Below are 27852 nucleotides of genomic sequence, written 5' to 3'. Positions count from 1 at the left end.
TTATGTAGTCTGTTCGTAGAGACGCAAGGAAGACAGAAAAAGTGGAAATAATGGATGTCTTGTAAAAGCTGTGCAACATTTAAAAAGATATATAAAAGTAGTATGCCAGCAATAATACCATGATATTAATTGTCCTCACAGGCTTAATGATGAATGTTCATGACAAGCTCTGAAGGCCTCTGACAACAGAAGGGAGGTGCTACAGAAGTGCCCCATTGCACGGCTATTAGCCAGGACACAATGCAGTCATCGGTCAGTGGGATACATGAGACATTTAGAGGAGGGACCCAGACTGGATCTCCGGACAGAAACCCAAGGCTGCCACTGCTTTAAATTAACACCATGACTGCTCCTGCTGAGATCCGTGGTGGTTTCAGTTGCAGGGAGAGGATAATCTTATGGTGAAGGCACTGGCCTGAGACCCCTTCTCTCATTTTCAGGTTTCCCGATCTTCCTGCAACTGAACTGTTTGGAGGCAAGCAAGCTTTTATGTTAATTTGATTCTTACCCCACTTTTTCATCAGCTAATTGCCCAATGACCTTAAAAGTAGCATTTATTACCAAAGGTACTATATTCTAAGACTTGAAAAGTGTATATATATATATATATGTGCTCATCTCTTTCTCAAAAATAAAACTTATAGGCTTAGAATAAATTGCAGCTGCTGAAGCTGTAACTTTTGAACAAAGTAGTCCTCACTGAGAGATGAAAATCCAGCCACAATTTAAGAAAATTAATTTTGTATTTTACCATTATGAAATCATGGGTCAGCGTCAGATCACATTTACACCAGTGTGTATAAGTAGTAAAGCTGTTTAAATAAATGAGGTTATTCTAGCTTGATGGTGACATTACTGATGTCAGATTCTAGCCCTATGTGTCTGCGCATTCACAACAGAAGGTTTATTATTCATTTCTTTTAGGCTGCAACATTTTATGGCCACCATAGTATAGTTAAAACTCCTCCAGTGCAAAAGAGTTTCCTATTTTGTTTTCCTTTTCTTACAAATTCCCTCATAACTAGTTAGGAAAATGTTAGTTAACTAGAAAACTAGTTAACATTTTTTTAAATCAAACATCAGATCTGAGAAACTAAGCACCCCAAGCCAAAGTTTCTTACAGCGATGATTACTCATTCATGCTGCACAAATGATATATTACTGAACCATATATTAAGGTACAAAATTAATCTATATAGGTGTGACATGGTTTAGTTAATGGTGATACAGAAATTTAACTCTTGAATGCCAGGGTTTTGTGGGCTTCATTTCTCATTGTTAGCACTGAATTCACATACGTTTTTGGCTGTTTAGAGCAGTGTTTCTCAAATGCGGCCACTGTGACTCATAGACTCATAGACTTTAAGGCCAGAAGGGACCATTGTGATCATCTAGTCTGACCTCCTGCACAATGCAGGCCACAGAATCTCACCCATCCACTTATATAACAAACCCCTTACCTATGTCTGAGTTATTGAAGTCCTCAAATTGTGGTTTGAAGACCTCAAGCTGCAGAGAATCCTCCAGCAAGTGACCGTGCCCCATGCTGCAGAGGAAGGTGAAAAACCTCCAGGACCTCAGCCAATCTGCCCTGGAGGAAAATTCCTTCCTGACCCCAAATATGACGATCGGTTAAACCCTGAGCATGTTGGCAAGACTCACCAGCCAGCACCCAAGAAAGAATTCTCTGTAGTAACTCAGATCCCAACCCATCTAACATCCCATCACAGACCACTGGGCATACTTACCTGCTGATAATCAAGCTGTATCTCCTGGATGTACTGCCTTGGTGTTTGCTGGCACCATTAGCAGAGGATCAGCGTCATGCACCATGTAGCCTCCTGGGGGCTCCAGGTAGTGCATCTGCAGACACATGAGGCCAGGGTGTGTGCTCAGTGAGGGAGGAATCTTCAACTCTGCATGCAGCCGATGAATTCCTGACTCACTTTCCAGGGAGCGGAGGAGCTTTGGAGTTGGGCTTCTGGCTTCAGAGCCCTTTCCTCCCTAATTTCAGCCCCGAGGCTCTGGGCTTCAGCTTCCTCCCACCTTGGCTACAGCTATGGGGTTCCATGCGTTAGCCCAGGGTGGCGGGGCTCCAGCTTGGAAAAACTGTTAGAGTGGCCAGCAGGAAGAATTGGAGGCTGCCTTCTGAGGCCACTAAAAAATGTATTATGAGAACCCCTGGTTTAGAGCATGTGAAATATGTTGCTTAGTGACAATGACGTTTCTTTTCATTGCAGAGTAACAGTGGAAGGGATATTTTCAGTTTCTCAGCCCCCATTGGGCTGAGCAAGAGCACATTTATCTTCAGAATCATGAAAGTGGCAGAATGTCTGATGCATCTGGGAGTCATGACCCTTGAAATGTAGCATGGCTTTCTCTGTTTCATTAGGGTGCAAACACTGCGGTTTATCATTGATTGTCAAATGTACAATTCACTGTCGATCATGTGCGGGTGCCTTTTGCTTGTTCTAAAATAAATTGGACACTCCACAAAGTGCTTGATTCTTCTAAGGAAAGGAGAATCTCTTCCTTGCTGAGATGCTGTATTTTCCTTGTGGTATTTTGCCTTTTAGCATTTTGAAGTGATTTATGTATCTGATGCTTTGTGAAGGCTGAAACAGTAGAGTATATATTGTTTAGTTTGTATATCAGCTACATTTTCATATATTATCTCCAGTTTTCTTAGCTGAATATTGCACTTGGGCTCTGGTAGATGTAATATTCTTGCTTCCAGGATGTATTAGTTTAGGAGAAATACTTGGAGAGACTGCAGCTGATGGGGCCACATCACTTGTACTGTAGAGGAAATAACTGTCATGTAAGTGGCCCACTCTTTTGTGAGTAACAGTTTAAAAAAACAAAATCCTTTGCACATTGGTTGTCTGCAGCAAACATCTGTAGGTAAGAGAGTGCACCAGGATATTTCTCTCATTCCCTTTCAGCAGCTGATTGCGTCCACTTCACACTTGGATAACATAAAAGGAATTGTTTACAGGATGGGGGTCTCATCCTGGTAAGTATCTTTGGTTTCCTGGGAATTTTCCAGCTCTAATGCTCTGGTTTCATATTACTTTATTCTGCCTGCCTCAACCAGGGTTTCCAGATGTTATAGTCACATGGACCACATAAAAAGTCAGTATATAAAAATAAAATGAAAACTCCTAATTAAAATTACAGATAATCATTGTCTGGGTTTTACTCAGCTTTGAGAATTCCTGGGTTACACTGTGTTCAAATAATGTAGCAACGGCTTGTCATCTGTCTGTCTATACAGAATGTCTATCACCACAGAATAATTCTTTTATTCTTTTAAAGGATCTTGAACTGCCATTGGAACTGCCAATCTACAGTCCCATATCACACAGAGTTCTGGTATTGTTTCCTATATGGCTTATGTGTAGGGACAGGGTTAAAAAGTTCTGCTACATTGAAGGGGAAGGAATTGATATCACTTGTCAGGTAGGGAGGCTTTCAGGTGGAAGTCCTTAATTAAAATGGACAACTTGTTCCCTCCACCTGTATAATTGATGGTAAAGAATGTGTTTCCTTATCTCTATTAATTGTATTTGACATCTGCAGGTATAACCATGTGTCTCAGAGCTGCGTTCCTGCTTTTCATGAAGTACTGTAAAATCAAAGGATTACAAACACTAGAATTACTATTTGAAGTTCCCTGTAAATGCATGCATCTCTTACATTGCTTCCAAATGTATTATTTTGCTAGTTTTCCCTGCTATTAGTATATATCTTCTCTGTTCATCTTATTTAAGTGAAATTACAGAAAAAAATCCTTTGATAAATGAAATCTTATTAAATTATCTTTCTATACTTATCTGTATACTATCATGATCAGTGGGTAATAAGCATAAATCCAGTGGGATTTTCTGACTGGTGGTAGGATACATCAGAAGCAACAGATAAAGCTCCCAGGAACAGAAGATGATGGCTTTGTCTATTTATTTTAAACATTTTAAAAAGTCTACTCCAGGTTTTGAGATATCATTAAAAGCAGTATCTGTAGCAAAAACCATTAGCAGCACAATATCCAGCAGGCATACAAAAGACAGTCAGCAAAAATAAACTAAATTTCCTCAGTTCCACCTCAACTCTCACAAATCCTCAAGGCCCCTGCAGCTCAACTTCCCTAGTGACCTGCACAAAAGTACAAATGTGAAGGATCATTACAGAAAAAAAACTTTGTCAATGACTCCATCTCCTGCACACCGAGACTCTTCAAGTCCCTCCACTGATTCCAGCTGTACTAAGGTCACACAGGAGCAAGTTAGTCTTGAAAGATCCTAAGTGACATGGAGCCAAATTTTCCAACATGGGCACTGATTTTGGTTGTCTCAATTTTGGGGTACCAACTTCATACACTTTAGCTCTAATTTTAATTTCCCACTGACTTCTGTTGGGAGTTGTAGATGCTCAGCATTTAGGGCTTTCAAAGCGTCTAACCCAACACCACAAACTCCACTTGGAAACAACATGCAGCCAATGCAGATATCTGGATGCAGGCATCATATGCTCACACTGATATAGACAGTTTAGAAAGTTAAAAATAGTTTAAATATAGATAAAATAATTGAGTATCTTAAAATCATGTTACACATACCTACCCGTCCAGACTCTGTCAAGCAACCAAAGCTGATATACAAGCCCATCTCATCGGAGTCCTTAACTCCATACTCGAATTGGTTGGAAACCAGAATTTCTTTCCATAGGAAATTCCAATATTTTGAAAAAAAAAATTGTTCTGAATTGGAGCAAATAAACCAAAATTCTCCACAAATTCTGGACATTTTTTGATTCAGAACCATTGACATTTTGTTTTGATAATTGCAATTAATTTTGTTTTGACTTTTACATTAAAATATTAAATATTATATTTACCCTTAAATATGAAATAAAGCTAAAATCAATATTTGAAAATACTATCAGTTAAAACAAAATCAATGATAAAATCAGAATGACAGCTTCAATGTTATCAAAACAAAACATTTCAACATGAATGAAATTAAACAAGAAAGTAAAAAAAGAATTGTTTAAACTTTTCCTGTCTAAAATTTTGTCAAAATTGACACTTTCCCAGGAAACATTTAGACTTTGACAAAATTGCATTTTCTGACAGAAAACTACGCAGCCAATTTTTTTTTTGACCAGTTCTACCAATTACAGGACATTACCAGGTCAGAGGAGTGATCCTGCGAAATGCTGAGCATTTCCTATGCAGTGATGAACAGGATCAGTATTTCTGATGTCAGTAAGAGTTGAGAGTGTTGAGCATCTCAGCTGTATTTTAGGATTGCCAGCTCTCTTGAAGTCAGTCATCAACAAAAAATGAGATTGAAACTTTACATCCTCGAATTAATGCCTGGCCAAATTCTCAGTTTGTGAAGATCATTAATGGCAGCGGTGCTTCATTGATTTACAACACTTGACACCCCTGCCTCCATGTCTTCATGTGACAGCTCCTATTGAGAGAAAACGTTGGGGCAATGGCCTGCAATGGGCTACAAATCCACCGAGCACATACTGAAGAGAAGAAAATAAAGAAACTATCAGGGGCAGTGTCGAAAATGGCTGAGCAAATGGAACCCAGGCCTGCTTGGTGTGGCTGTCCCCTTCTAGTGGCACCTAGATCAGCTAGAGAGTGATGAGTCTGATACCACTGGGCTAAGTCACGTGTGTCTTTTAGCTCCCATGCATTAAGCTCCAGAGGTCCCAGGCTTGATCCCGGCCCACCGTTGGCATTACACAAATGCTGCTGAAAAGGATCTGAATAAAGATGAGATTCTGCGCTGTGACCCTAAGAGGTGCAGCACAGAACTCTCAGGCTGAGTAGTCTATGATAGCTTTAACCCAGCTTTGCAGCCACCAGCTCCTGCACTGCTCTGAGAGTTAGCTAGGCCCCTGACATAACTTAGGCAGCCCTAGGGGCTTAAGTTACAGCAGAAACCTGCTGCTGGGGATGGCCCAGGGCCAGTGGCACCGGCTGCAGGGGGCCGCTGAGCAGTGGCTGCTCTGGCTGCCCCCAGGGACCACTGCCCAGGCCATCCCTAGGGTCACCAGCCCGGGGCAGCCCCTGCAGTGGCTGGTGTGGCTTGCTCTGGGGCTGCCCCAGCAGTGGCTGCAGGGCTGCCCGAGCACCTGGCTGCAGAGCAGCTCCAGCAAAGACAGGCATGATTGATTTTCAGACAAACATTAAAAAACTTTGCAAAACATATTCAAGCCTGAACCATTTCCATCTTTCATTTAGTGGAATAACCTAACTCCTCCTTATAAATCACTGATTTATAACTCTGAAATGCTTGATTCTTTTGACATCAATTTCATTGTAAAACAGCTTGATAAATGAGTGTTTGTAGAGAAAGAAAGCTCAAAGAACATCAATGAAGCAACTAAAATATTTTTATTGGTAATTCAGTTTGTTTACACTGTAGCAACCACAAAAGTTGTTATTTTAGTGACCATAAAAAGCAAAATATATAATTATTTTACATGGTTATACACAACAATAAAGAAAAAAATGATTTTACATTTTCATGTAGGTACATACAACATTCCACTGCTAACCATCTGTGTCTTGGTATAGCCAGTACATGTCTATGAAAAGCTGTTTGGGATAGTTAAATACCTGCAACATACAATGGACACTATGTACTAACACTGTATTTGCATTTGATTTTTTCTAAATGCAGTACCAGTGTATCAGTGCAATTCATCCAGCAGGAAACCTATTTCACTCACATAAGGCACTATGTGGGTGGGGTGTAGAGACGATGAGGAAGTGAAAGCCAACCGCTAACTCACGGCCAAAGCACAAAGCTCCTGCGTAGCCCCCATGGGTGGTTGATATCAAAGGCCAGGGCTTCCCCTACCCCACGGCATTGCCCTATCCATGTTCCGCCCTGAGGCCCCGCTTCTCTCCCCTGAATTTGGCGGCAGCTCAGCTCTAGCTGGTGACCTGGAGCTTGGGCTTGCCAGTGGCTGGTGCTCAGGCCAATGGCTCAGCCCAGTGCTGGGGCTGGCTGGTGGCCTAGGGCTTGGCCTGGTCACCGGCTTGGAGTGGCTAGGCTAGGGCTCCTCCAGCCACTGGGGGTGGGAGGGCTTTGGGGCTCTAGCTTTGGGAGAGGGTGCTGTGGGCAGAAGGGGCAGGGCTGGTGGGTTAGCCTCCTCGAATACGGGTTCACCCACTGCCCAGGGTAGCCCCTTCTGAGGCTGTTAATCTAGCCTGGGGATCAAAATAGAGTTTTAAGTTGCTCTGTGGCCATTGCACAGGGTACCAGGGCTGAGGAATCTAGGATCCTTTCTCTGGCTCCCTGTCATGTTAGCCTGCTATGCCAGGCTCTTCTGGGATAGTGCACAGACCTTTTTCATGGTACCTAATGGTGTACAGGTGCCTCATATGGCTGATAGAGGATACACGAGATGTCTGCCAGCCTAGATCTTTACACCAGAGTTAATTTCACTTCCTTTCACCTGATCACTAATCTAGATAACTCCTCATCCTCGAAAACACATTTTTCATTTACTATTTATTCAAGGATGATAAGACAGGTAGCAAATTTCAGATAGGTATTTTAAAAGCTCCAAGTGGTGGCCTAACTGCTCTTACGGAAGCCACTCTTTAAATTTCCATTGACCTGCCAACACTGAGCACTGTTGAAAATCCCATCCTTCATATCTTGGTTTCTAGCTAGAACATAGATTCTCTTGTGTTTTCCCTTGTATTTTTTTTAACCCATTTAAGTAGCAAGTTTTGTTATTACAGGAAAAATATAGTTGCTGGGAAAATATTGCTTTGTAAATACTGGAAATTAAAAAGAAAGTTTTCCATTAAGTATATATTGTGTTTTTGAAAATTAGGCAGTGCACATGCCCTTTGTCTGCAATACCTAAATGTCTGGGCCTACGAGGGTTCAACTTAACAAGGAACTAGACCAGGAAAAACAAAAATCATGTTACACAGTTGTAGAATACAGCAGCTACATTTCAACAGAAATAAAAATAATATACATGAACAATATTATAATGATATAACTTTATGAAAATAACACTGACCAGTATCAAATTTAGGATTTAGTTGGTTATCCATTTTTAATATATGAAATGCATTTCACAGAATATTTTTTATTTGCATTAATTCATGTCTCGATGTGAAAATTGATAAAATAAACAGTGTGTTGAACATTCATAATATTTACATGGTATACTAGCCAAATTATTGACTTCTCATGCACAAGAAAAGGAATTATTTTTACTTTAAAAAACTATTTTTCTACTTTAGGAATTGGCAGAACACATCTTGAATGACTTCTTACTTTGTGTTTCTGATTAAAGGAACAACTCCCCATGTATTTCATTCTGTTAAGTGTATTGTAGTTGGGTTTATGGGCAAAGGGTGATGAAAACAGCAAACTAACAATGGAAAATACACCCACCACCCGCCCCCACGCTCCTCAGCTGGTGTAAACAGGCATAACTCCAGTAGTTTCCAATGGAATAACACCAATTTATACAAGTTGTAGATCTAATTCAAACTGTTTTAATTCTGAGAATATCTAAGGCACTTTGTGGACAAAGTGTACGAGGGATTCTTACACTTGACATTTGGAAGGTAAGAAAATTCCTGAGTTTGACAAGTACTGTATTATAATAAAGTATGGTATGTGCTGAAAACATTTCTCACTTTCAAAATGTTTTCTGTTGATATTTGTAGGAAAAGCTCATGATTTACTGCTTGAAAGGTGTTAATTTTTTTTGGAGAATCTGTGACAAATCAATTGGAGATGCAAAGCCAAAGAGTCGTGCTTTTACTAATCCTAGTATTGGTAACTAGTACTAGCAAAAGATCTCACGCATGAGTTGCTTGGATCAAGCTATTTAAAATAGACAAGCATTAGTCTGCCACGCATACACAAAATGTGAACTGCTCCTGGCAATACACATCATGTTTACTGCAGGCATCTTTATCTCTCTATATTCTTATAGGGTCCTGCCCATATTTTAATATTTTACAGTTAATTATACTTCACTAAAATATTTACAGAAGTAGAAACTAATCACAAATGCTATTACCACACGGAAAGAAAAAACATTTTATAACAATGTCAAGAATTCCATGACATAGTACTAGCCTTTTAAGTACAGTTTGTGAATATTTTCTTAAAAACCTAGGAGAACTAAATACAATTAGAACCCAAAAGGCTCTGTCTACCATTTTGTACTATCTGCTATATTAAGGGTTCTTTTCCCCAGCCATCATTTAGATTGCTTTTGATTTTTCCCATGAGAAATCAATTTCATTTGTAAGCTCTAGAAAAATAAAGTTGGCTAAACTACAGTCAATTACGTGAAGGCCCATTGTTTAAAAGGGATGCTGTAAACTTGAGATCTAATCAGTTTAAAAAATCATTCATTTCAGCGACTGTGCAGAATTGTTGTGGTTCTGCAATCATATTTTCCTCCATTTAAAAATGTTTTTCTCCGCCATCATGTGAAACACTATGTCAAATAACTGGAGAAACAGTGAAATGGACTATTAAAAGTGCTGCCACAAATGCATGAAATAAACAAACTGATAAAAGAGAACAATATTTGTAGTGACCTTAAATGTTACTTGTAATAGTAGTAGGTAAAAATATTTAGACAGAAGTGTGATTTTTAACTTGACTGTATCCTGTTAGTATTGTTCTCACTTAGTAGTGTAACATTCCTGATAAAAGTACTTTTTGTGTGTGTTTGTTTAAACTGTGCTATGAAGTATTTGGATTTGATTTTTTAAAAACAATTTAGACACTCAATCTGCTTAACAAATATAATACATGGAGTAATATACAATATTGGCTTCGATCCAACAAAAGATATGGTTTGCTATTTGGTAAGAATTGTGACTCTAGTTCCTAAGACGCTTATAATGAATACCAATGACTGATATATCGGAAGTGAGGATGGTCTGGAATTGCTGATCCAAAGAATTTAAGTGCTTTAACAATTAGTTGTTTCTGCTGTTGTTCTTCATGATACCATGCATAATTATGAATGTTATGTAACTGAGGGCAATCAATTTTTTATTTACTTTTTGTGCAAACAGAAAACTAGATTTTTCAAAAGTTCTACTATCTTAATTTATAACAGCAATTGTCAGTCAGACTCAAATAAAGGCACTGAAATTAATTTCAGAGGATACTTTTTTTATGATGAACTGTACTTGTTACTGGAGCGGAAATTATCATATCCATGATCCTCAGCTTTGAACTTTAAGCAGGACTGTTTTTCCTCCAGGGACAGCATGTCTTTAGATTGGCAACAGCAACACAAACATGACTGTTTTAAATAAAAAGAATAATCATTTTACATCTTTCTATTATGCACATTTTTGCACAATGCATTGAAATATTGCTATTACCCAGGCTTGACTGAGAATTTAGGGGCCATTATAACTCTTGTGCGATAGGAAGAACAATATGCAGCCCCCTATAAGCCTGGATTGAATGTGGCCTGCGATTTTTAATGTATCTGGAAATGGAATGAAAGATTTTGTATTTTCATTCTTCCTGTAATCCTTCTTTTAGTTTTATACCTACGGGTGTTATAAGACCTGAGTGCATCTCTCACCTTTAATTGTGATTTTTACAAAAAATTGTGTGATTTCCCCCTTTCTATTTCAATCTAAAGGTAGGAAAGTGAAATTATTCCATTCAAACCCTCTCCCAATGCAGGATTGGTCTGTGGGAGTTGGGGACAACTTGTAAACTGTGAAGAGTTCCCTGCCTCATGTAATTTTTCTCTCCCACTGCCCAGCAGTTTCCAAACTTAGGGCCTGATCCTACAAGTCTGTTCTGTTGCTGCATGCTCTTAATTTCAATGGGTGGTCCATTAGTGGGGAAAACTTTCAGAATTGGGCCATCATTATAGAAAGGACCACAAGAAAGTTGGAGTCTGTCACTAAAATCTCATTAAGACGTAAAGACATTCAATATTTGATATTATAGTCTCTAGAATCAGAGGAGGGAAATGAGACAAAAGTGGGCTGTAATTTGTTTGACCAAATGAAATTTCATCAAACCAAGATGTTATCAACAAGGTTTTTTGGTCTGAGAGGGGCAAGGGGAAGAAAGTGGTTTGAGCATTGGCCTGCTAAACCCAGGGTTGTGAATTCAATCCTTGAAAGGGCTATTTAGGGATCTGGGGCAAAAAAAGAAAAAAAAAGTTGGGGAGGGGTCCTGCTTTGAGCAGGGGATTGGACTAGATGACCTCCTGAGGTCCCTTCCAACCCTGATATTCTATGAAAAGACAGAAAGAACTAGAGACCCATGTAAGAATAGCCAAGTGAGGAGGGCACTCACATGGGATGTGGGAAACCCAGTAGCTTGCTAATTAGGGCACTCACTTACAGAAGAGGGATTGAACCTAGGTCATCCACATTCCAGGTGAGATGTCCTTACCACATGGCTATTCTGAGGTGGTTTGCTCTCTTTCACACAAAGTTTTTGAAGGTCTCTGTTTTGTTCCACATATGACTAAAAATCTTGACATTTTTTGAAACCTTGAAACTTTTCATGAAACAGAATTGTTTTCTGGCCAGCCCTAATAATTTGTCTTTGGACTCATGAAGTTTTAAGGCTCTGTATGAGAGGAATAAAGACCAAAAAGTACACTCCTGAACTGCCCTAAGAAAATGATTTATCAACCCACATCAAACTATTGAGTGAGTTCTTGATTCAGTTCAAAAAAAGGCAAATAGACAATAATTTATAGTGCACAAAGAGTGAAATGCACCATATGAACAAGGTGCATCTTGCAGGATCAGGCTCTGTGCAGAACGCCTGTACTAGGCCTATGCATTTTTTAAAGTTCCATTTGAATCTGAAAGGGTAAGTCCTTTCTTAAGTGGCACATGTCCCTGTGCCTGGAATGAATTTCACCCAGAGAGAACATGTTTTTCTAATGCGGTAAAAAGCAGCCTTAGATTGCCTCTTACCTTAAAGCAGTTCTTGAATCTTTTGCTCACCAAATACAGGGCTATTGGGTTAATGCAGGAATTCAGCGAAGCCATGTTAATACCAATGTAGTCCAATACAAGAAAAAAGCTGAATGAAAATTAAAATAAATGTGATTCACAAACTACTTACTGATAATGCTTATCGAAGAGTCACAGTTGTAAACATCAGACTCAACCCTGGCATGATTTACTACCAAGTATAGTAAGAGTAATGCTGGCAAACCATGTGAATGGGTTATTCAGAGGAAAACACTGTGCCTCATGGCACATTTTTGGATAGTAGGACTCATTCTTTGTTATGGTGATTACAAAGAGCCTGATCACCCCTACCACTTGGAGGGAGATGTAGAGGAGAACATCTTCATGAGGCTTTCTTCATGGAGATTTATTCCCAATTGTTCTAATGGGAAGAGAAGAGGGTTTTCGTCTTGCAGAATCAGTAATAAGGCCCATAAAGCCTACAGCAGGGGTTGGCTACCTTTGGCACACAGCTGGGCCGTTTTGTTTACCTGCTGCGTCTGTAGGTTCAGCTGATCGCGGCTCCCACTGGCCATGGTTCGTCATCTCAGGCCAATGGGGGCTGTGGGAAGCAGTGTGGGCCGAGGCACGTGCTGGTCGCTGCTTCCCACTGCCCCCATTGGCCTGGAGCAGCAAATTGCAGCCAGTGGGAGCCGCGCTCGACTGAACCTGTGGATGCGGCAGCTAAACAAACTGGCCTGGCCCGCCAGGATGCTTACCATGGTGAGCTGCGTGCCAGAGGTTGCCGACCCCTGTCCTACAGTATAAATTCCACAGGTTAGGGCCATCTGTGTAGAGGTCCTGTGTCCTTGGCATACCTCACCACGACCTTAATACACAACTGCAATGAAGCTGTCCTCTGAGAACTTCAGCAAAAAGTGCACTCCCCTTTGAGGACTCCCCTTGAAGGGGGAATTGCACTGCTTTCTGCCTTGGACTGCACTAGTTCACCCTCCAGTAGCTCAGGGCAGCAATGAGAGGATGATATGCATCTCCCTAACCCCAAGCCCAGCCTACCCTGTCTCTCTGCATGGATCTCTAGACTGGTAGAATGCCCTTTTCAGGTTCCTGGGGAAGTAGGTGGGGGAATGCTGCCACTGAGGCAGACAGACCCCTTCATGTATAGATCCTGAGAATGACAGGGTCAGTCTTGAACTTTGAGTTAAGTAAAGGGTTGTATTATCATCAGATCACTGGAGCATTTCTTCTCCTCCCTCCCCCAGAGCCTGCCCATCTAATGGTGCTGGCCTGGCTGCTTAGTAACAGTGCACTGCATAGTCATGGACAGTGTCCCCTCTAATTTTTCCTGCTCCTGTGCGGAATGAATTTTGTTATGTGCACCAATATGGTTATATGCTATATACACCAATATGTTACACATCACCTCCATATTGGAGCACGTTAACAAAATTCATGTGGCAGGGGTGGGGCTGACGGGTTTGGAGTGTAGGAGGGTGAGGTCTCCAGCTGGAGGTGCAGACTCGGCGGTGGGGCCCGGGTTGAGGGGCTCAGGGCTGGGTCAGAGGGTTGGGGATATTTTCCTCTTATTCAGCTATAACAGTCTTACCTCAAAAGTTCACATCTATTGGGGTCTCTTTGATCATATACAGTGAGCTTCAAAATCCTACTTAGGTGAAGGGGGAGCCAACACAGGGCAAAGACAAGCACCAGACAGAACACAGTTTTGGCCACCTCGCGTCTCTAGAAACAAAATTGAAAGGAACTGGGTTAAAGTTTCTCTCTTGATCTTTTATTATTCGCTTCTAAAACCAAAACATATGATACTGTAGAAGTGCAAAAATAAATATTAATGTGGTACATAGGTGAAGTTCATTTTTCCCTCTAATTTTTTACATTGCTGTGCGGAATGAATTTTGTTATGTGCACCAATATGGAGGTGATGTGTGACACATCACCTCCATATTGGTGCATATAACAATTCATGTGGTGGGGGTGGCGCCAAGGGGTTCAGAATGTGGGAGGCAGCTCAGAGCTGGGGCAAAGGGTTGGGGTGAGGGCTCAGGCTGGGGGTGCAGGCTCTGGGGTAGGGCTAGGGAAGAGAAGTTCAGGGTTCAGGAGGGGGCTAAGGGCTAGGGCAGAGGGTTAGAGTGCAGGAGGGTGCGGGCTCTGGGATGGGGCCAGGGATGAGGGGTTTGAGGTGGAGGTTGCCTTGGGGCTGTGGTGGGGAGAGAAGACTCTCCCCAGCCCTCTTTCGCTGCAGCAGCTCAGGGCTGGGGGAGAGGTGCCTCTCCTGGACCGCAGAAGCTCCAGTGGGGCTGGGCTGGGTCGAGGGAGGGGCTCCTGTCCCTGACAGCTCCAGTGGGCCTGGAGAGGGACTCTTCTCCCTGGCAGCTCTGGCATGCCTGGGCCAGGCGAGGGACTCCTCTCCCCTGGCAAGTCTGTGGCAGGTCCGTGCTGGAGCCGGTGGCGTGTGGCATCTCTCCCCGCTGCCTCAGGTCTGCACTGGGGAAGAGACACCCCTCCCAACCGCGGGAGGTCCGTACTGGGGGAGAGACACCCCTCCCCACCGTGGCCCTGAGCCCCTGCGTGGAGTTTAATAAGCAGCTGCATGGCCATGCAGCTTAGAGGGAACTTAGGTGACGTTTAGAACATCTTATTTTTTTAACATTTTTAATTGATTTTGAGATCTTTAACTATTGTAGCTACTATTCACAAATTTTAATCATACCTATAACCCTTCTGATTATGGATGAACTGTGCAAATTCAAGGGGTCAATACATACAATCACTTAAGTTACAGGTGGAAAAGAGATTAGTTATCCAGTCCATCCCCCTTCAAAGTACAGTTTGTTTTCACTTGTATATTATCTAGTGCTTTTTTCTCTAGCCTGGTTTTAAAGAGCTCAAGAGACATAAATTACAAATATATTAATATAGGTGAACATTTCTTATTTACACTAATGACATTGCAAATTAGTGAACAAGCTAACAAACAAGAAAGCAAGGATTCCAAATATATTTTATTTTAAAAGTGTAGTTTAGGTTTAGTTACTTATGATAATTCTTCATGGTATGCTAGTAAATATTCTGCAATGTGTTTTGCAGTGAAGTTTTCTGATAATATGATACCTGACTACAGCACTGCAACGTTGCGAACTGTCAGTTTTATCATGAGTCTCACAATACTTGGTGTCTCTCTTAAATCCCAATTTCTGGAGTCATGTGAATCTCAGCTTTCATATAAAAACGTTTCTAGCCCTCACAGTGGCAGGAAAAAAAGCTTAAAAATGTGAACCCTAACTGCAGAAAATGAAAACAACTCATAATTGAGTAAAGTCTCAGGATTTTTAAGACAATCTTTTTGGGGCCTTATGGTTTTTGAACAGTTGGGGTTGGCAATACTACTTATAAACATCTAAGAAGCAAGATGGAGACTGCACTTTCAGTGTGCATTAATTATATGGTGCTTGGATTAATGTAGGTTCTCCTGTAATCGCATATAAAACTCAGCAGTGTTTTCACGTGCATATTTTTACCTGTTTTAAGTGGTCATTTAAAGCAATCTGCATTCCACTTTTCTTTCTTAACATCTCGCAGGTCATCAGAGTATAAAAAAGCGCTGTGATGGCCAACGGCAAACAGAAATAAAAGCTAAACAGCCACCAATCTTTAGCTGTTTTGTAAAACTAGGGGGAAACAATCAGACATGTTAGGAGTTCAGTTTGGGGTGTAGTAAAGAGAACATTTATACATGAACAATGTGCAGCATTTTGCAAGCCTGAATTAACTATCTGTCAATTCTTCTAACAGCACTAATGAGATATAAGTATTATTGTCCCTTTTTACAGATGAGGAAACAAAGAGATTAAGGGATTTGCCCAAAGCCACACAGTAAGTCAGTGACAGAGTTTCTGTACACCCTTCTACTAAAGAATGAATTTAATAGCTAATGGAAGTAAAACTTGCTAAGTTTTGTCCTTTTAGACTGTTGAGCAAACTAGATACAGGTATTGTTTAAGAGAAAGGACTTGTTTAAAATAGAAAATATCTTACCTGCATAAAGGATGTTTTTTGTGTGGGATGAAGCATACAGATTCTAAGATGCTTTCCTTTATATTCCATAACAATCATATCAAAACCTATAGCTTCAGGAACAGCTAAGACTACTGACATAATCCAGATCAATACAATTTCAATGGCAGTCCACTTTGGCACTCCAATTCCTTTGATTCGGCTCCATGAAGCAACTGCTCGATACCTAAATATCAACAGTGGACACTTATTAGATTAAGGGCTAAATTTTGCCCCCTGTTAAACTGATATAAACACATATCAATGTTGTCGTATCAGTTGAACGAAGAGCAAAAGTTGGCTTATGGGTGCATTTTATATGATTAAAATGACTTGAAAAAAATACAGAGTTTGGTAACAATGAAACAGGTCTCACCTATCAATACTGAGGGCACACAAACTTAACACAGTGATGCCCACAGATGCCTTTTGAATGAAGGGTACCAGTTTACACATTTCAACTCCAAAGGGCCAGTCCGTTACAAGGAGCTGTGAAAAGAAAATACCAGGTATGATTAGCAATTTCATTTTTTATAATTACATTCATGTAACATGAACATTTCTCTTAGATGATTTAAGGTTCAATGAGTCCCTCCAGGAAAGGGAACTTATATATTTGGTGTCAAGTATCAGAGGGGTAGCCGTGTTAGTCTGGATCTGTAAAATCAGCAAAGAGTCCTCTGGCACCTTATAGACTATGCATCCGACGAAGTGGGTATTCACCCACGAAAGCTCATGCTCCAAAACGTCTGTTAGTCTATAAGGTTCCACAGGACTTTTTGCTGCTTTTATATATTTGGGAATCACTGCCTTACAATATATCAACAAGACTTGTATGATCATTATGCAACAGTTCTACCAGGCAATCCAAAGGGTACATCCCCTTGGCAGTCTTGATAGGAGCTGTGCTTAGCTGGTCTCAACTGAGCATCTCCTTCTTCTGTTCGAATTAGCATGAACCATCATTGGAGAACTGGGATTATAGGTACCGACTCCGTGGGTGCTCCCATGGGAAAAAAATGGTAGGTGCTGAGCACCCACTGGCAGCCAGCTCCCCCCCGGCACCCTTCCCCCCAGTGTCTTCAGTCCACCAGTGGCCCCACCGATCAGCACCTCACCTGCCCTCCCACCCGCCGTGGAACAGCTGTTCCACGGCATCCAGGAGATGCTGGGGGCGGTGGACGGGGAGGAATGAAGGGTGGGATGCACTCATGGGAGGGCTCCCTCCTTCCCCGGCAAATTAGAATGTTGGCACTGCTGACTGGGATGTGCATTGAGGGCTCAGCCCTGACTTACTGGAGCATCAAGGATCCAACTAATTATCCTTCTGTTTTAACGTCTCCGCTTTTATTTTTAATAGTTATCATGCTGCTGGTGGAGAAGGACCTTGGGATGTTGCTCCTTATTTGGTTTGAGTGCTCATTGCTTTCCCTCTTGCAAATGCTCAGGACCAATATCCGTTTGGTAGAAATGCAGGAAGTAATCTGAGATAAATCATAACTCAGAAAGTTCTATCATCTCACCAGATATAGGTGGTCTTTTGTTGAACATTTCTCCAGTGAGATTGTATATACCACATCTCACACACCATCTCCAAGGGTACAGTAACAGTACCCAAGGGTAACAGTAATTTAGCACATGGTTTTCAAAACTTCAAAAGCAGAGCTATGTGCAAAAATATGCATGCACCGCTGTGCTGAATTCATGAACAAAAGTGCACCTCACAATCCATGTACATACATAAATCTGAAAAGGCTAATATATTTCCATCTGATGTACTGAATACCAAGATAGACAATGAAGGCAAAGGATTTTTCATTCTTTCATAGGAACAAGTGTTTCAAATTATCGTTTTGCCAATAAACTATTCTTAATGACTGAGATGAATTACACAATATTTAATTGAAGCACTTGTTTAATATTTTAAGGTTATTAAGATTTATTTAGTTGTTGGGAGCCAGGAATTGCTTTTTAGACATATATGGGTTTCTTTCTCTCTAACCAAGATGAGAATGTCTTATTTAGTCTATCTGATGAGAGATGTAAATCTAGTTATGTTCAGCAAATCATTTCTTTTGTTTTAATTTAATTTTGACTCAGTTTTTAATTCTTGTTTGTGTTAAGATTATTACTCTAACGGTAATTAATGCAGACACTCCCAAAAGAGAAAAGAACCCCATAAACTCTAAGGAGAGGTGTTGAAAGGTAAATAGTTGTGGAACCTACACTGCCCTTGCAGGATTGGACAAGAAGCACGGACAGATATGTTGGCACTCAATGAGCTGTATTGCCATTAGGCACAAACACTAGAGGAGAAGCCAAAAGACTCAGGGTATGGCTACACTTGCACTTCAAAGTGCTGCGCTCAGGTGGGTGTTTTTTTCACACCCCTGAGCGCGAAAGTTGCAGCGCTGTAAAGCGCCAGTGTAGCCATGGCCTAAGCAGGAGATGAGAATTGGTGGTGGTGATGGTCACAGGCATATATGTAATGAGTGAATAAGTGTACAGATAAACTGACAAAAACTTTACACTGAATTTACAAAATTTAATGATATTTTACAAATATAAATGATCCAGATTAAGATCCTTGGAAAATGGCATATACACTGCATGTAGAAATTTCCCATATCTTATACGTTAGAGACATAGGACCCAATTTTGCATTCACAATTGGGCCTTTGCTACATGGCGAAATTGACCAGAATAATTACTGTGAAATAAATTATTCTGGAATAGCTATTCAAGAACAGCTCCCCATGTGGCTACACTATTCCAGAATAAAGTCATTCTTAGGGCTAATCTACACTACTGCTCTACATCGGTGCAGCTGTGCTGCTGTAGCACATCTGGCGAAGACATGCTTTGCCGACAGGAGAGCACTCTCCCATCAGCTTCAGTGAGAGGTAGAAGCTATGTCATTAGGAGAGAGTAATTTATGTCACACAGGGGTGGCTTTTTTACACTCCTGAGTGACATAATTTATATCGACTTAAGTGGCAATGTAAACAAGCCCGTACTCTGGGACAGAGTGTCCATATGGGGGCTATTCCAGAATAGCTGATTCAAAATAATTTATTCCACCATAGCTGTTCTGGTCAGTTTACCTGCCTAGACAGGCCACAGGTAAAACCTCCAATGAGCTCATAAAGAAGCCCATGGGCTGAACAGCTACACTTCAAGCCCTTAATTTGCTCTTATGAAAATATCTATATTACAGACAAAGCAGCATAAAAATCTAATCTTTGAGGGCATAAGTTTTCCATGCCTGGGCTCTGTCTAGAACTGAAGTTTGCAAAATCTCAACAGAATTGGTGCAGACATTGAAAAGAGTGAAAATACTGTACATTTCCCATTATAGAAAAAAAATTACAACTTTTTCTACAGCTGAAATAACTAGGGGCTAGTAGCTGAAATTTGGAATGGTAATGGTCCTCACTAAGGGGAAGTATCTTGCCTTGGGGAAGTTGAGAAATACCAAATTGATTATTGCCCAGGCAACCTTAATTTAGGCTTTTTGTGTACATGCATTTAACTACATGATCACATACCAGATTTTCCATATGACTCCTGTGTCTTTCCATGCACAGACTGGATGAACACAGGGCCAAATTAAAGTTGTACTGCAACCATAAACATGGTGTTTCGTAGCTTTTGAGTGTTAAAATACATTACAGAAAAGAGGATTATCATATACCAGGTCAGACTGAGCTTTGGCTCACTGGCTTGTGTATTAACCCTTGTGGCTCCTTAGCTTCACTGCCCAGGAAGAGCCCCAGGATGTACTTGTGACTCAAGAGTGGCAATTGCTTTTCTACTCTTCCCCCACACTCATTCTGGGGGGAAGTAATCTGTGACATTTCCTTGCCAGGTACAGATTTCTCTCCTGCCCCATGTTGGCTCAGTTTGCCAGTGCATGGTTGGGAAGAGCAGAGTCAAGGCTCCATCCCACCCCACCCACTTGTGATCTGAGAAAGTAGCAGTGGTAAAGAGTGAAGATTCAGGAAGCTGCACAAGAGGCCCCTGTGTGGCCATGGAAGACTACATCAATAAAATCAAATGAAACGTAATAATATTATTATCAGAGGGGTAGCCGTGTTAGTCTGGATCTGTAAAAGCAGCAAAGAATCCTGTGGCACCTTATAGACTAACAGACGTTTTGGAGCATGAGCTTTCGTGGGTGAATACATGCATCTGAGGAAGTGGGTATTCACCCACGAAAGCTCATGCTCCAATATTATTATGTAAGGATAAGAGAATGAATATTACAAACTACTACACGTGTGTACTGAAAGTTGTAGAAGAAATTGTATGAGATTATATTATGGCATTTGTGAAATGGTATCTATTTAATTAAGCATCACAATGAATATGCACAAGAGGTAGACTTAATGTTGTGTATCCAATTGTAAGTCTGGAATCTGTAGACTTTTGGGTGTTCCACTTTTCAACCTTAATGTTCCCTTAGCATCTTTTAAAAAAATGTATCTATGAGTGCTTATCTGATAGCTGCCATCATAGCCAATGCTGGGGCCTGGCCCAGGAACTCAGGCTAAAAGCATGAGTCTCTGTAGCTTGAACTAATGAGCTATAATCTTAGGCTGATAGCTATCAGACTCATCCTCTGTGGATTGAGCACAGAGGGGGACACATTGACCAGTGGGTTATACTTGCACTCAACCGCTCCCATTGGCCCACATTTTAAATGACCTTTTGCAGTCATATATTTCCCCCAAAATTCTGTGTTCCTGTCATGCTCGTGGACCAGGCAGAAGGGCATTTCCAGATGGCTCCACTTGGCACTTTGGAAAATGGAAAAGAGCTATGGTTGGCACACCCTAGTTCCAAAAAGCCAAGCTGTTGCATAGGGCAGTGGTAGCCTCCCCGTACTCTGCAGTTGTAGGTCTGCAACCACAGCCTCACGGTTTCCTGGGTCCTGCAAATCCCTCATCTGAATTTTTTGTGCATATTTTCTTATTTGCTTGAGCTGTGCAATGTTTTCCATTTTTTCATAATGCTTCTATTTTAAAGGCCCCCTTATATGTTACTTTGTCTCATAGCTTAGATGATATTTGATTATCTTTAGATAGCTTCAGGATAAGTGATTTGAATTTTCAAGATTGAGGTGTCTCTGAACTGTATGGCTTTTTAGGAATTTACTAGACAAGAATATCTCAACCTAACCTCACCAAGCTCATCATCAAAAGTAAGCTCCCCAGAAACCAGGACACACTAATTCAAAGCGGCACCAGACCCTACCATAAAAACTGATGCAAAACTTGCAGACATATCTCCACTGCTATGATGATCAACATTCCTCACAACACACCTTTTAAGATCCATTGGTCCCATGCCTGCCTATCACAATATATGGTGTACCTCATCCAGTGCACTAATACCTCAATAATATCTTTGTGGGTGAAACCAAACAATCACTCACTCTTGAATGAATTCACACAGAGAAATGCTAAAACACAAAATATCACTTCTGGGCAAAACACTTTTCACAAAATGATCACTCCATTTCTGACCTCCCAATCCTCATCCTCAAAGGAAACCTGTGCAACACCTTCAAAAGATGAACCTGGGAGATTAAATTTATAACTTTACTAGACACTAAAATGCTCTTAATAAAGACACTGGATTTATGGCATATTACAACAATCTGTAATCCACTAACCACCCTTTATTGTCCTATGACTTCTGAGGTGTTAACAGGCCACTTTACTTTGAATGGTTCTTACAGTGTGTTAACTACTTATTTCAGAGTAGCAGCTGTGTTAGTCTGTATCCACAAAAAGAACAGGAGTATTTATGGCATTTTAGAGACTAACAAATTTATCTGAGTATAAGCTTTCGTGGGCTATAGCCCACTTCATCAGATCCATAGAATGGAACATATAGTAAGAAATATATATACATACAGAGAACATGAAAAAGTGGAAGTAGCCATACCAACTGTAAGAGGCTAATTAATTAAGATGAGGTATTATCAGCAGGAGAAAAAAACATTTGTAGTGATAAGCAAGATGGCCCATTTTAGACAGTTGACAAGAAGGTGTGAGGATACTTAACATGGGGAAATAGATTCAATATGTGTAATGACCAAGCCACTCCCCATCTCTATTCAAACCCAAGTTAATGGTATCTAGTTTGCATATTAATTTAAGCTCAGCAGTTTCTCATTGGAGTCTATTTTTGAAGCTTTTCTGTTGAAAAATTGCCACCTTTAAGTCTGTTACTGAGTGGCCAGAGAGGTTGAAGTGTTCTTCTATTGGTTTTTGAATGTTCTGATTCCTGATGTCAGATTTGTGTCCATTTATTCTTTGGCATAGAGACTGTCTGGTTTGAACTCTGGTTCTTTTAACTACTTACATTAATCTATTCTAATTTGTATTTAGTGAGTACCTTTCCCAAACCTGAAGAAGAGCTCTGTGTAGCTCCAAAGCTCGGCTCTTTCACCAACAGAAGTTGGTCCAATAAAAGATATAGAATTGAATCATAAAATCACCCACCTTGTCTCTCTAATATCCTGGGACCAACATAGCTACAGCAACACTGCAAACAGTATCTTGAATTCATCCTGCTGAACAGCTCACACAAAATCTGTGCTTTGTGCAAACTCTGAAGTATCTATTGTGGAACTGTCTAGTTCTGCTAGGTACTTTTTTTCATACATTAGGGTGGTATTTCACTTTCACATTGGCTACTGTAAGCGTTGTTAAGAAAGCTACTAGCAATGGTAGGTTTTTGAACACAGTAATTTCCTTCGCATTATTTTCCAAATAGGTGCCCTCTTTGAGTGTCACTCTAAAGATCTGGGTCAGTGGTATTATAATTGCTCCAAATAATGAGTTACAACTGATGAGCTTGCTTCCTGTACAAAAATGAAATACTTTATTAGCCTCTACTTTTCTCATCCCACTAGGAGATTTTGATTAGAGGTCATTTCACTATAATCTGCCTCAAATGTTATAAGGCTTTTTGGGCTCATCTCTGCAACTGAATTAATTGGATTGTGAAGTTGGTAAACGGACACTGTCATCTCAGATTTGGCACATAATTTACATTATGTAAAATAAGCTTTTACCAAATCTCAGGCCAACAGAAATGTGTGTTTCCATTAGCATTCATTGTAAAATTCCATTGGAATTAGTTGTTTTTAAACAAACAAACATTACACTGAGGTGTTTGCAAATACTGTGGCCACAAGAATCTTAAAGGGAAACTGACTTTAGTGCCCAAGATGAAAGAGGACTGTAAAAAGCATTCAAACACACACAATAGTGAAGAATAAATTGGATTTTTAAAAATTCATCATAGGGGTTAACGCTCTAAAGTCATTAGTAATATAGGTAAATGTGTTTATAATATAACTTTAAATATACGGTGTCACTTCAGTTTGGGAGCTTGGTTATGATGGATGAGCAGCTCTTGGCAATAGCAGGACCTTTTTGAAATGACAAGTCCTGAATGCGCAATGTGCTTGGTATAACTTAGTATGTTCTCTGACCCTTCTGTCCTCCACACTTGATAATATATTTCATGAAAAATCAATCAAGATAAGAATAATATATTATTGGTCAGGCGATGGGGTAATCTGTGACAGCCCTTGCCAGGTGTTATTTCATTTTTGAAAATGTCAGTGTGACTAGAACATCAAATTCCTGTACCAAAAAGTCATGTTACTGACAGTCTTTCCTGGATTTATACACTGTAGTTGCCATTTTGTCAGTTCAGTTTTTACTTTTCAAAGCAGTTTTTTAAAAATTTAACACCTATTGTTTAACACATACCAACTGCAGCCAGAAACTAACACCCCCTTATATAGAAACTCAGATAAATATATAGTGCGGTGATGGTCTAAAACGCTGAGTCAAATTCATCACTGGTATAATTCTAATGAATTTGACTCGGAAGTTTACAACAGCTGCTGAAAGACTGGGGAGAGTTACTGTAGAATACTCCAGTATGTCTAGAAAGCATGAGGTATGAGGGAAGATTGAAAAATTTGGGTTTGTTTAGTCTGGAGAAGAGAAGACTGAGGAGGGAACATAATAACAGTTTTCAAGTACATAAAAGATTGTTACAAGGAGCAGGGAGAAAAATTGGTCTTGTTAACCTCTGAGGAAGGGACAAGAAACAATGGGCTTAAATTGTAGCAAGGGTGGGTTTAGGGTGGACATCAGGAAAACTGTCAGGGTAGTTAAGCACCGGAATAAATTGCCCAGGGAGGTTGTGGAATCTCCATGATTGGAGATTTTTAAGAGCAGGTTAGACAAACACCCACCAGGGATGGTCTAGATAATACTTAGTCCTGCCATGAGTGCAGGGGACTGGATTAGATGACCTCTCGACGTTCCTTCCAGCCCTATGATTCTATGTTTAGAAGAGTAAAGATTATGGGATTCCCTTCAACAACCTCTCAGAGTGAGCACAAATCATGCAGACTAACTTAAAAACCCATCTTTTAAACATAGCATTCCCAAATTAAAATAAGATTCAAGTCCAAAACTTCTAACCTGCTGGTGGGGAAAGGAGTGGAGAAAAGATCTGCTTGTTTACTTTGAGTAAGTTACTTTGAGTTTACTTCTCTGTAAGATGTTCAGATATTTAGACTACAGCAACTATCTTTTGTATATTCACTGTCCAGCACAATGTGCCCTGATCTTGACTGGAGACTCTAGATGGACTAGTAATATAAAGTAATAGTCATACACTGGGGTAAAATAGAAATATTTTTTACACTCTCTACTATTTTTATTGCAGCTTTATGTAAAAGTCCTAAGGATGACAGCAGCACTTGAAGTGCAGGTAGCATAGTCTCACTCAGAACTACAAGCCTTTCACTTGCTGCTCTGGGGCAAAGGTGGGAAAGAGAAAGCTGTAGAAGAGATCTCATGCCAGGCCACTGGGCTTTGGCACAGGGCGAGTTCTTTACCGTGCTAAGAATGCACCATTCCCCCTCCTAGAATGCAGCTGCAATTTGAGAATCAAGGCCTAGATCCACAGGCAGGTATTTAGGGGAAACTGCCACTGATCTGTACCCAAGCCAGTTTTTCTTTACTTCTTCTCTCGGGAAGGAAGCCTAGATTCAGCAAAGCACTTAACAGGTTGCTTAATTTTAAGCAGGTGAGTAAACCCACCCACAATCAGCAAGGTAGGCCAATTAGATTATTTATCTGCTTAAAATTAAGCACCTGAATCTGCCCCTATTTCATTGCCTGCTGAAATTTACCCTGGTGCATAGGACCAACAGGCACATTTAAGGAATGGGTGCTCTTTTTACTGCTTCTCTGCAGGGGATGTGTGACCAAAATCAGCTGCCCCTTTCTTGACGGATTAATATTAGATCTAGAGTGATATCTGTCCCTTTAAGACAGCAGGTGTTAATGCACTTGCACCTTTATTATTTTTTTTAAAAGGCTTTAGGACACAGTGTGGTCCAGAGGGGGTAACTGTTGCTGTCTACATGCCCCTTCGTGGAACAACTTCTGCCAGCCTGAGCTGTCTGGGTGGGGGAGATGTACCTGCCAGGCCAGCGTGGGCGGGTGGCAGGAGGCCGGCGCAGGCTCCCTTACCTTGTACACGTTGACGGGGATGGCGATGGTGATGTGGAGCAGGTCCCCCAGGGCCAGGCTGGCGATCAGGATGTTGGGGCCGTTCCTCATGCACTTGTTCTTGTAGATGATGCGCAGCAGCGTGGAGTTGCCGATGATGCCCAGCACGAACACCAGGCAGGACACCAGCGTGTTGATGTACTTGAACGTCTCCTTCACCTCCGTCTGCCCGGTGCACATGGGCGGGGACAGCGAGCGGGCTCGGCCGGGGTCGTTCCCGGGCACAGCCGAGCTGGACACGTTGGAGGCCGAGGCCGAGCCCCTGAACCAGGGCGTGCGGGCGGTGTGGGTCACCGCGGCCCCCGGGGAAAGCGGATTGCGCTGCGAGACGCCCCTCGGGCGCAGGGACCCCTTCTCCTCCCAGGCGGCGCAGCAGCTGAGCAGCAGAGCGGGAGCTAGGAGGCTCCAAAGGCTGGGTCGGTGCATGCCGCTGCCGGGAGCGGGGCAGAGCCGGGTCCCGCTGCAACGGAGCGAAAGGAGACGGGGATCAGCCCGGCAGCGGGGCTCCAGGTGCGGCGCCAGCCCCGCCGCCACCCACCAGATCGGGCTAGCGGCGTCCCCGGCTGGCTACACTGCAAGCGGGACACCCGCGGCGGGCTCGGGCTGACTCCGGCTCGGGGGAAGGGGCTGGGGCACTGCAGTGTAGACGTTCCGGTAGGACCCGCGCCGGATCACAAGGGGGGAGCCCTTCTCCCCGCACTGAGCAAGAGCCGGGAGAGGAACATTTAACGCGGCTCAGAAAGGGGTCCCCCCCGCCAAACCGGGCGAAGGCTTTAAAAGGAGCGGGGTCCTCCCCCCTTACAAAACGCACCGAGCCCCGCAGAAACCCTCCTTCCTTTCCTGTCCCGTCCAATGTCCCGTTCAGAGAGGGAGCAAGCTGCGCTCTCCCTTCCTGAGTCCGAGGCAGGCGCGCTAGATGTGTGGAAAGAGCGAAATACATGCAGTGAAATATCGAGTTGCTTTTTAAGCACCGACCTTAGTGGAAACGTCAATTGCAACTAGCCGAGAGGGAAACCCGAGAAACAATGGGAGCGGAGATTTCCACCGCGTCGCCCCCCTGCCTTAGCTGCCCCGGCTTGCAGCCCTTACCTCCATTCCTAGGGAGGGTTTCCTCTCAGCACCACCAAATCCTTTATCCCTTCAAAGAAAAGTCCCAAGGTTTTGGGTCCCCCTCCCAGCCCCGTGAGAAGAAAATGCGTGTTCAGTGGCTTGTCCTCAGCTTGCTATAAAAATCTATTTACCTTTCAAATCCTCCCAGCACAAACCAGCTGCCAAGAGCTGGTTCCTGCTTCCCAGAGCTTGCCTGCGATTCAGCACCCGCGCTCTGCAGGACGCTGCCTGGTTAGCAGCAGCTTCGCTCTGCAGCCGCAGGAAGGACTGGCTCTCGGGAAACAACTAAGTGGGTGTCAGCCTTTCCTTGCTTTCGGTATGTGCCTAAATCCAGTAAATTAGGCAAATCGGTTTTTTTAAAAAATCAGTCACATCTTTCCCATCAATCACTGCCAAACTCCACCCGCTCCCTCCTACAGAGCAACAACCTTTCGTCCTGTCCCTTTGCCAGATTCTGGCTCCCCCAGATGCCTGGAGAGCATCAACAGAAAGTTTCCTGCTAGCAAAGGGCGAAGGCACGTAAAGGTCACTGTGGCCGAATCTGCCAGCTAAATGGGCCGGTTAAGTTGTTGATTTCGTATGGTTTTGAGAGTTTTAAAATGATCTGGCCACAGACAAATAAAATAAAATTAAAACAAACAAAACAAAAACAACGAGATAATTCAATGCTTCTAGGGTCCTAGAGTAGATGTTCTCACAACAAATTTTTTGGTGGCTTGGACTGCAGCCACCAGCTCTTGCTGGTGGCCAGTCTGATAATTTTTCCTAAAATACTTAACTTTAGGAAAAACAAATAAATATGCACATATACATGTCCAAATCATTGTAATTTATTTATGTAGGATTATTATTATTATTATTTTATTATTATTATTGCAAACTCAATAATAAAAAGAATGTATAGTTGTCTCTATTCTTTACTGACCCTAAATCAGGGTTTCTCAAACAGGGGTTGCCGCTTGTGAAGGGAAAGCCCCTGGAAGGCCTGGCCAGTGCGTTTAACTGCCGCATTCCCAAGTCCCGCCGATAGCGGCTCCCCCTGGCTGCAGATCGCTGCCTCCGCTT

The 27852-nt window shown here is 41.8% G+C and overlaps 1 protein-coding gene across 1 annotated transcript; it reads right to left on the bottom strand.

Moving 5' to 3' along the window:
* Window positions 1-6426: 6426 nt before the first annotated feature.
* EDNRB (endothelin receptor type B) lies at window positions 6427-26124 on the bottom strand. The gene is made up of 7 exons (XM_050949793.1): window positions 25639-26124; window positions 16437-16549; window positions 16043-16247; window positions 15526-15675; window positions 13596-13729; window positions 11990-12098; window positions 6427-10332 (listed from the first exon to the last, which is right to left on the bottom strand). The coding sequence occupies exons 1-7, from the start codon at window positions 26101-26103 to the stop codon at window positions 10201-10203; spliced, it is 1308 nt and encodes a 435-aa protein (XP_050805750.1). The 5' UTR covers window positions 26104-26124; the 3' UTR covers window positions 6427-10200.
* Between the last annotated feature and the right edge of the window lie 1728 nt (window positions 26125-27852).

The sequence above is a fragment of the Gopherus flavomarginatus genome, chromosome 1 (genome assembly GCF_025201925.1).
Source record: "Gopherus flavomarginatus isolate rGopFla2 chromosome 1, rGopFla2.mat.asm, whole genome shotgun sequence".
Classification (NCBI taxonomy): Eukaryota; Metazoa; Chordata; order Testudines; family Testudinidae; genus Gopherus; species Gopherus flavomarginatus.
Note: the sequence above shows the minus strand (reverse complement) of the source record. Positions and strands in the feature narration are given on the sequence as shown.

Excerpts from the sequence above, each read along its gene's own strand:
- EDNRB (XM_050949793.1), bottom strand. The coding sequence starts at position 26,103 with ATGCACCGACCCAGCCTTTGGAGCCTCCTAGCTCCCGCTCTGCTGCTC. Across the intron at positions 15,676-16,042 it reads AAAAAACATCCTTTATGCAG|TTTTACAAAACAGCTAAAGA; the intron begins GTAAGATATTTT and ends GTTTCCCCCTAG. Across the intron at positions 13,730-15,525 it reads TAAATGACCACTTAAAACAG|AGACGCGAGGTGGCCAAAAC; the intron begins GTAAAAATATGC and ends TTTTGTTTCTAG.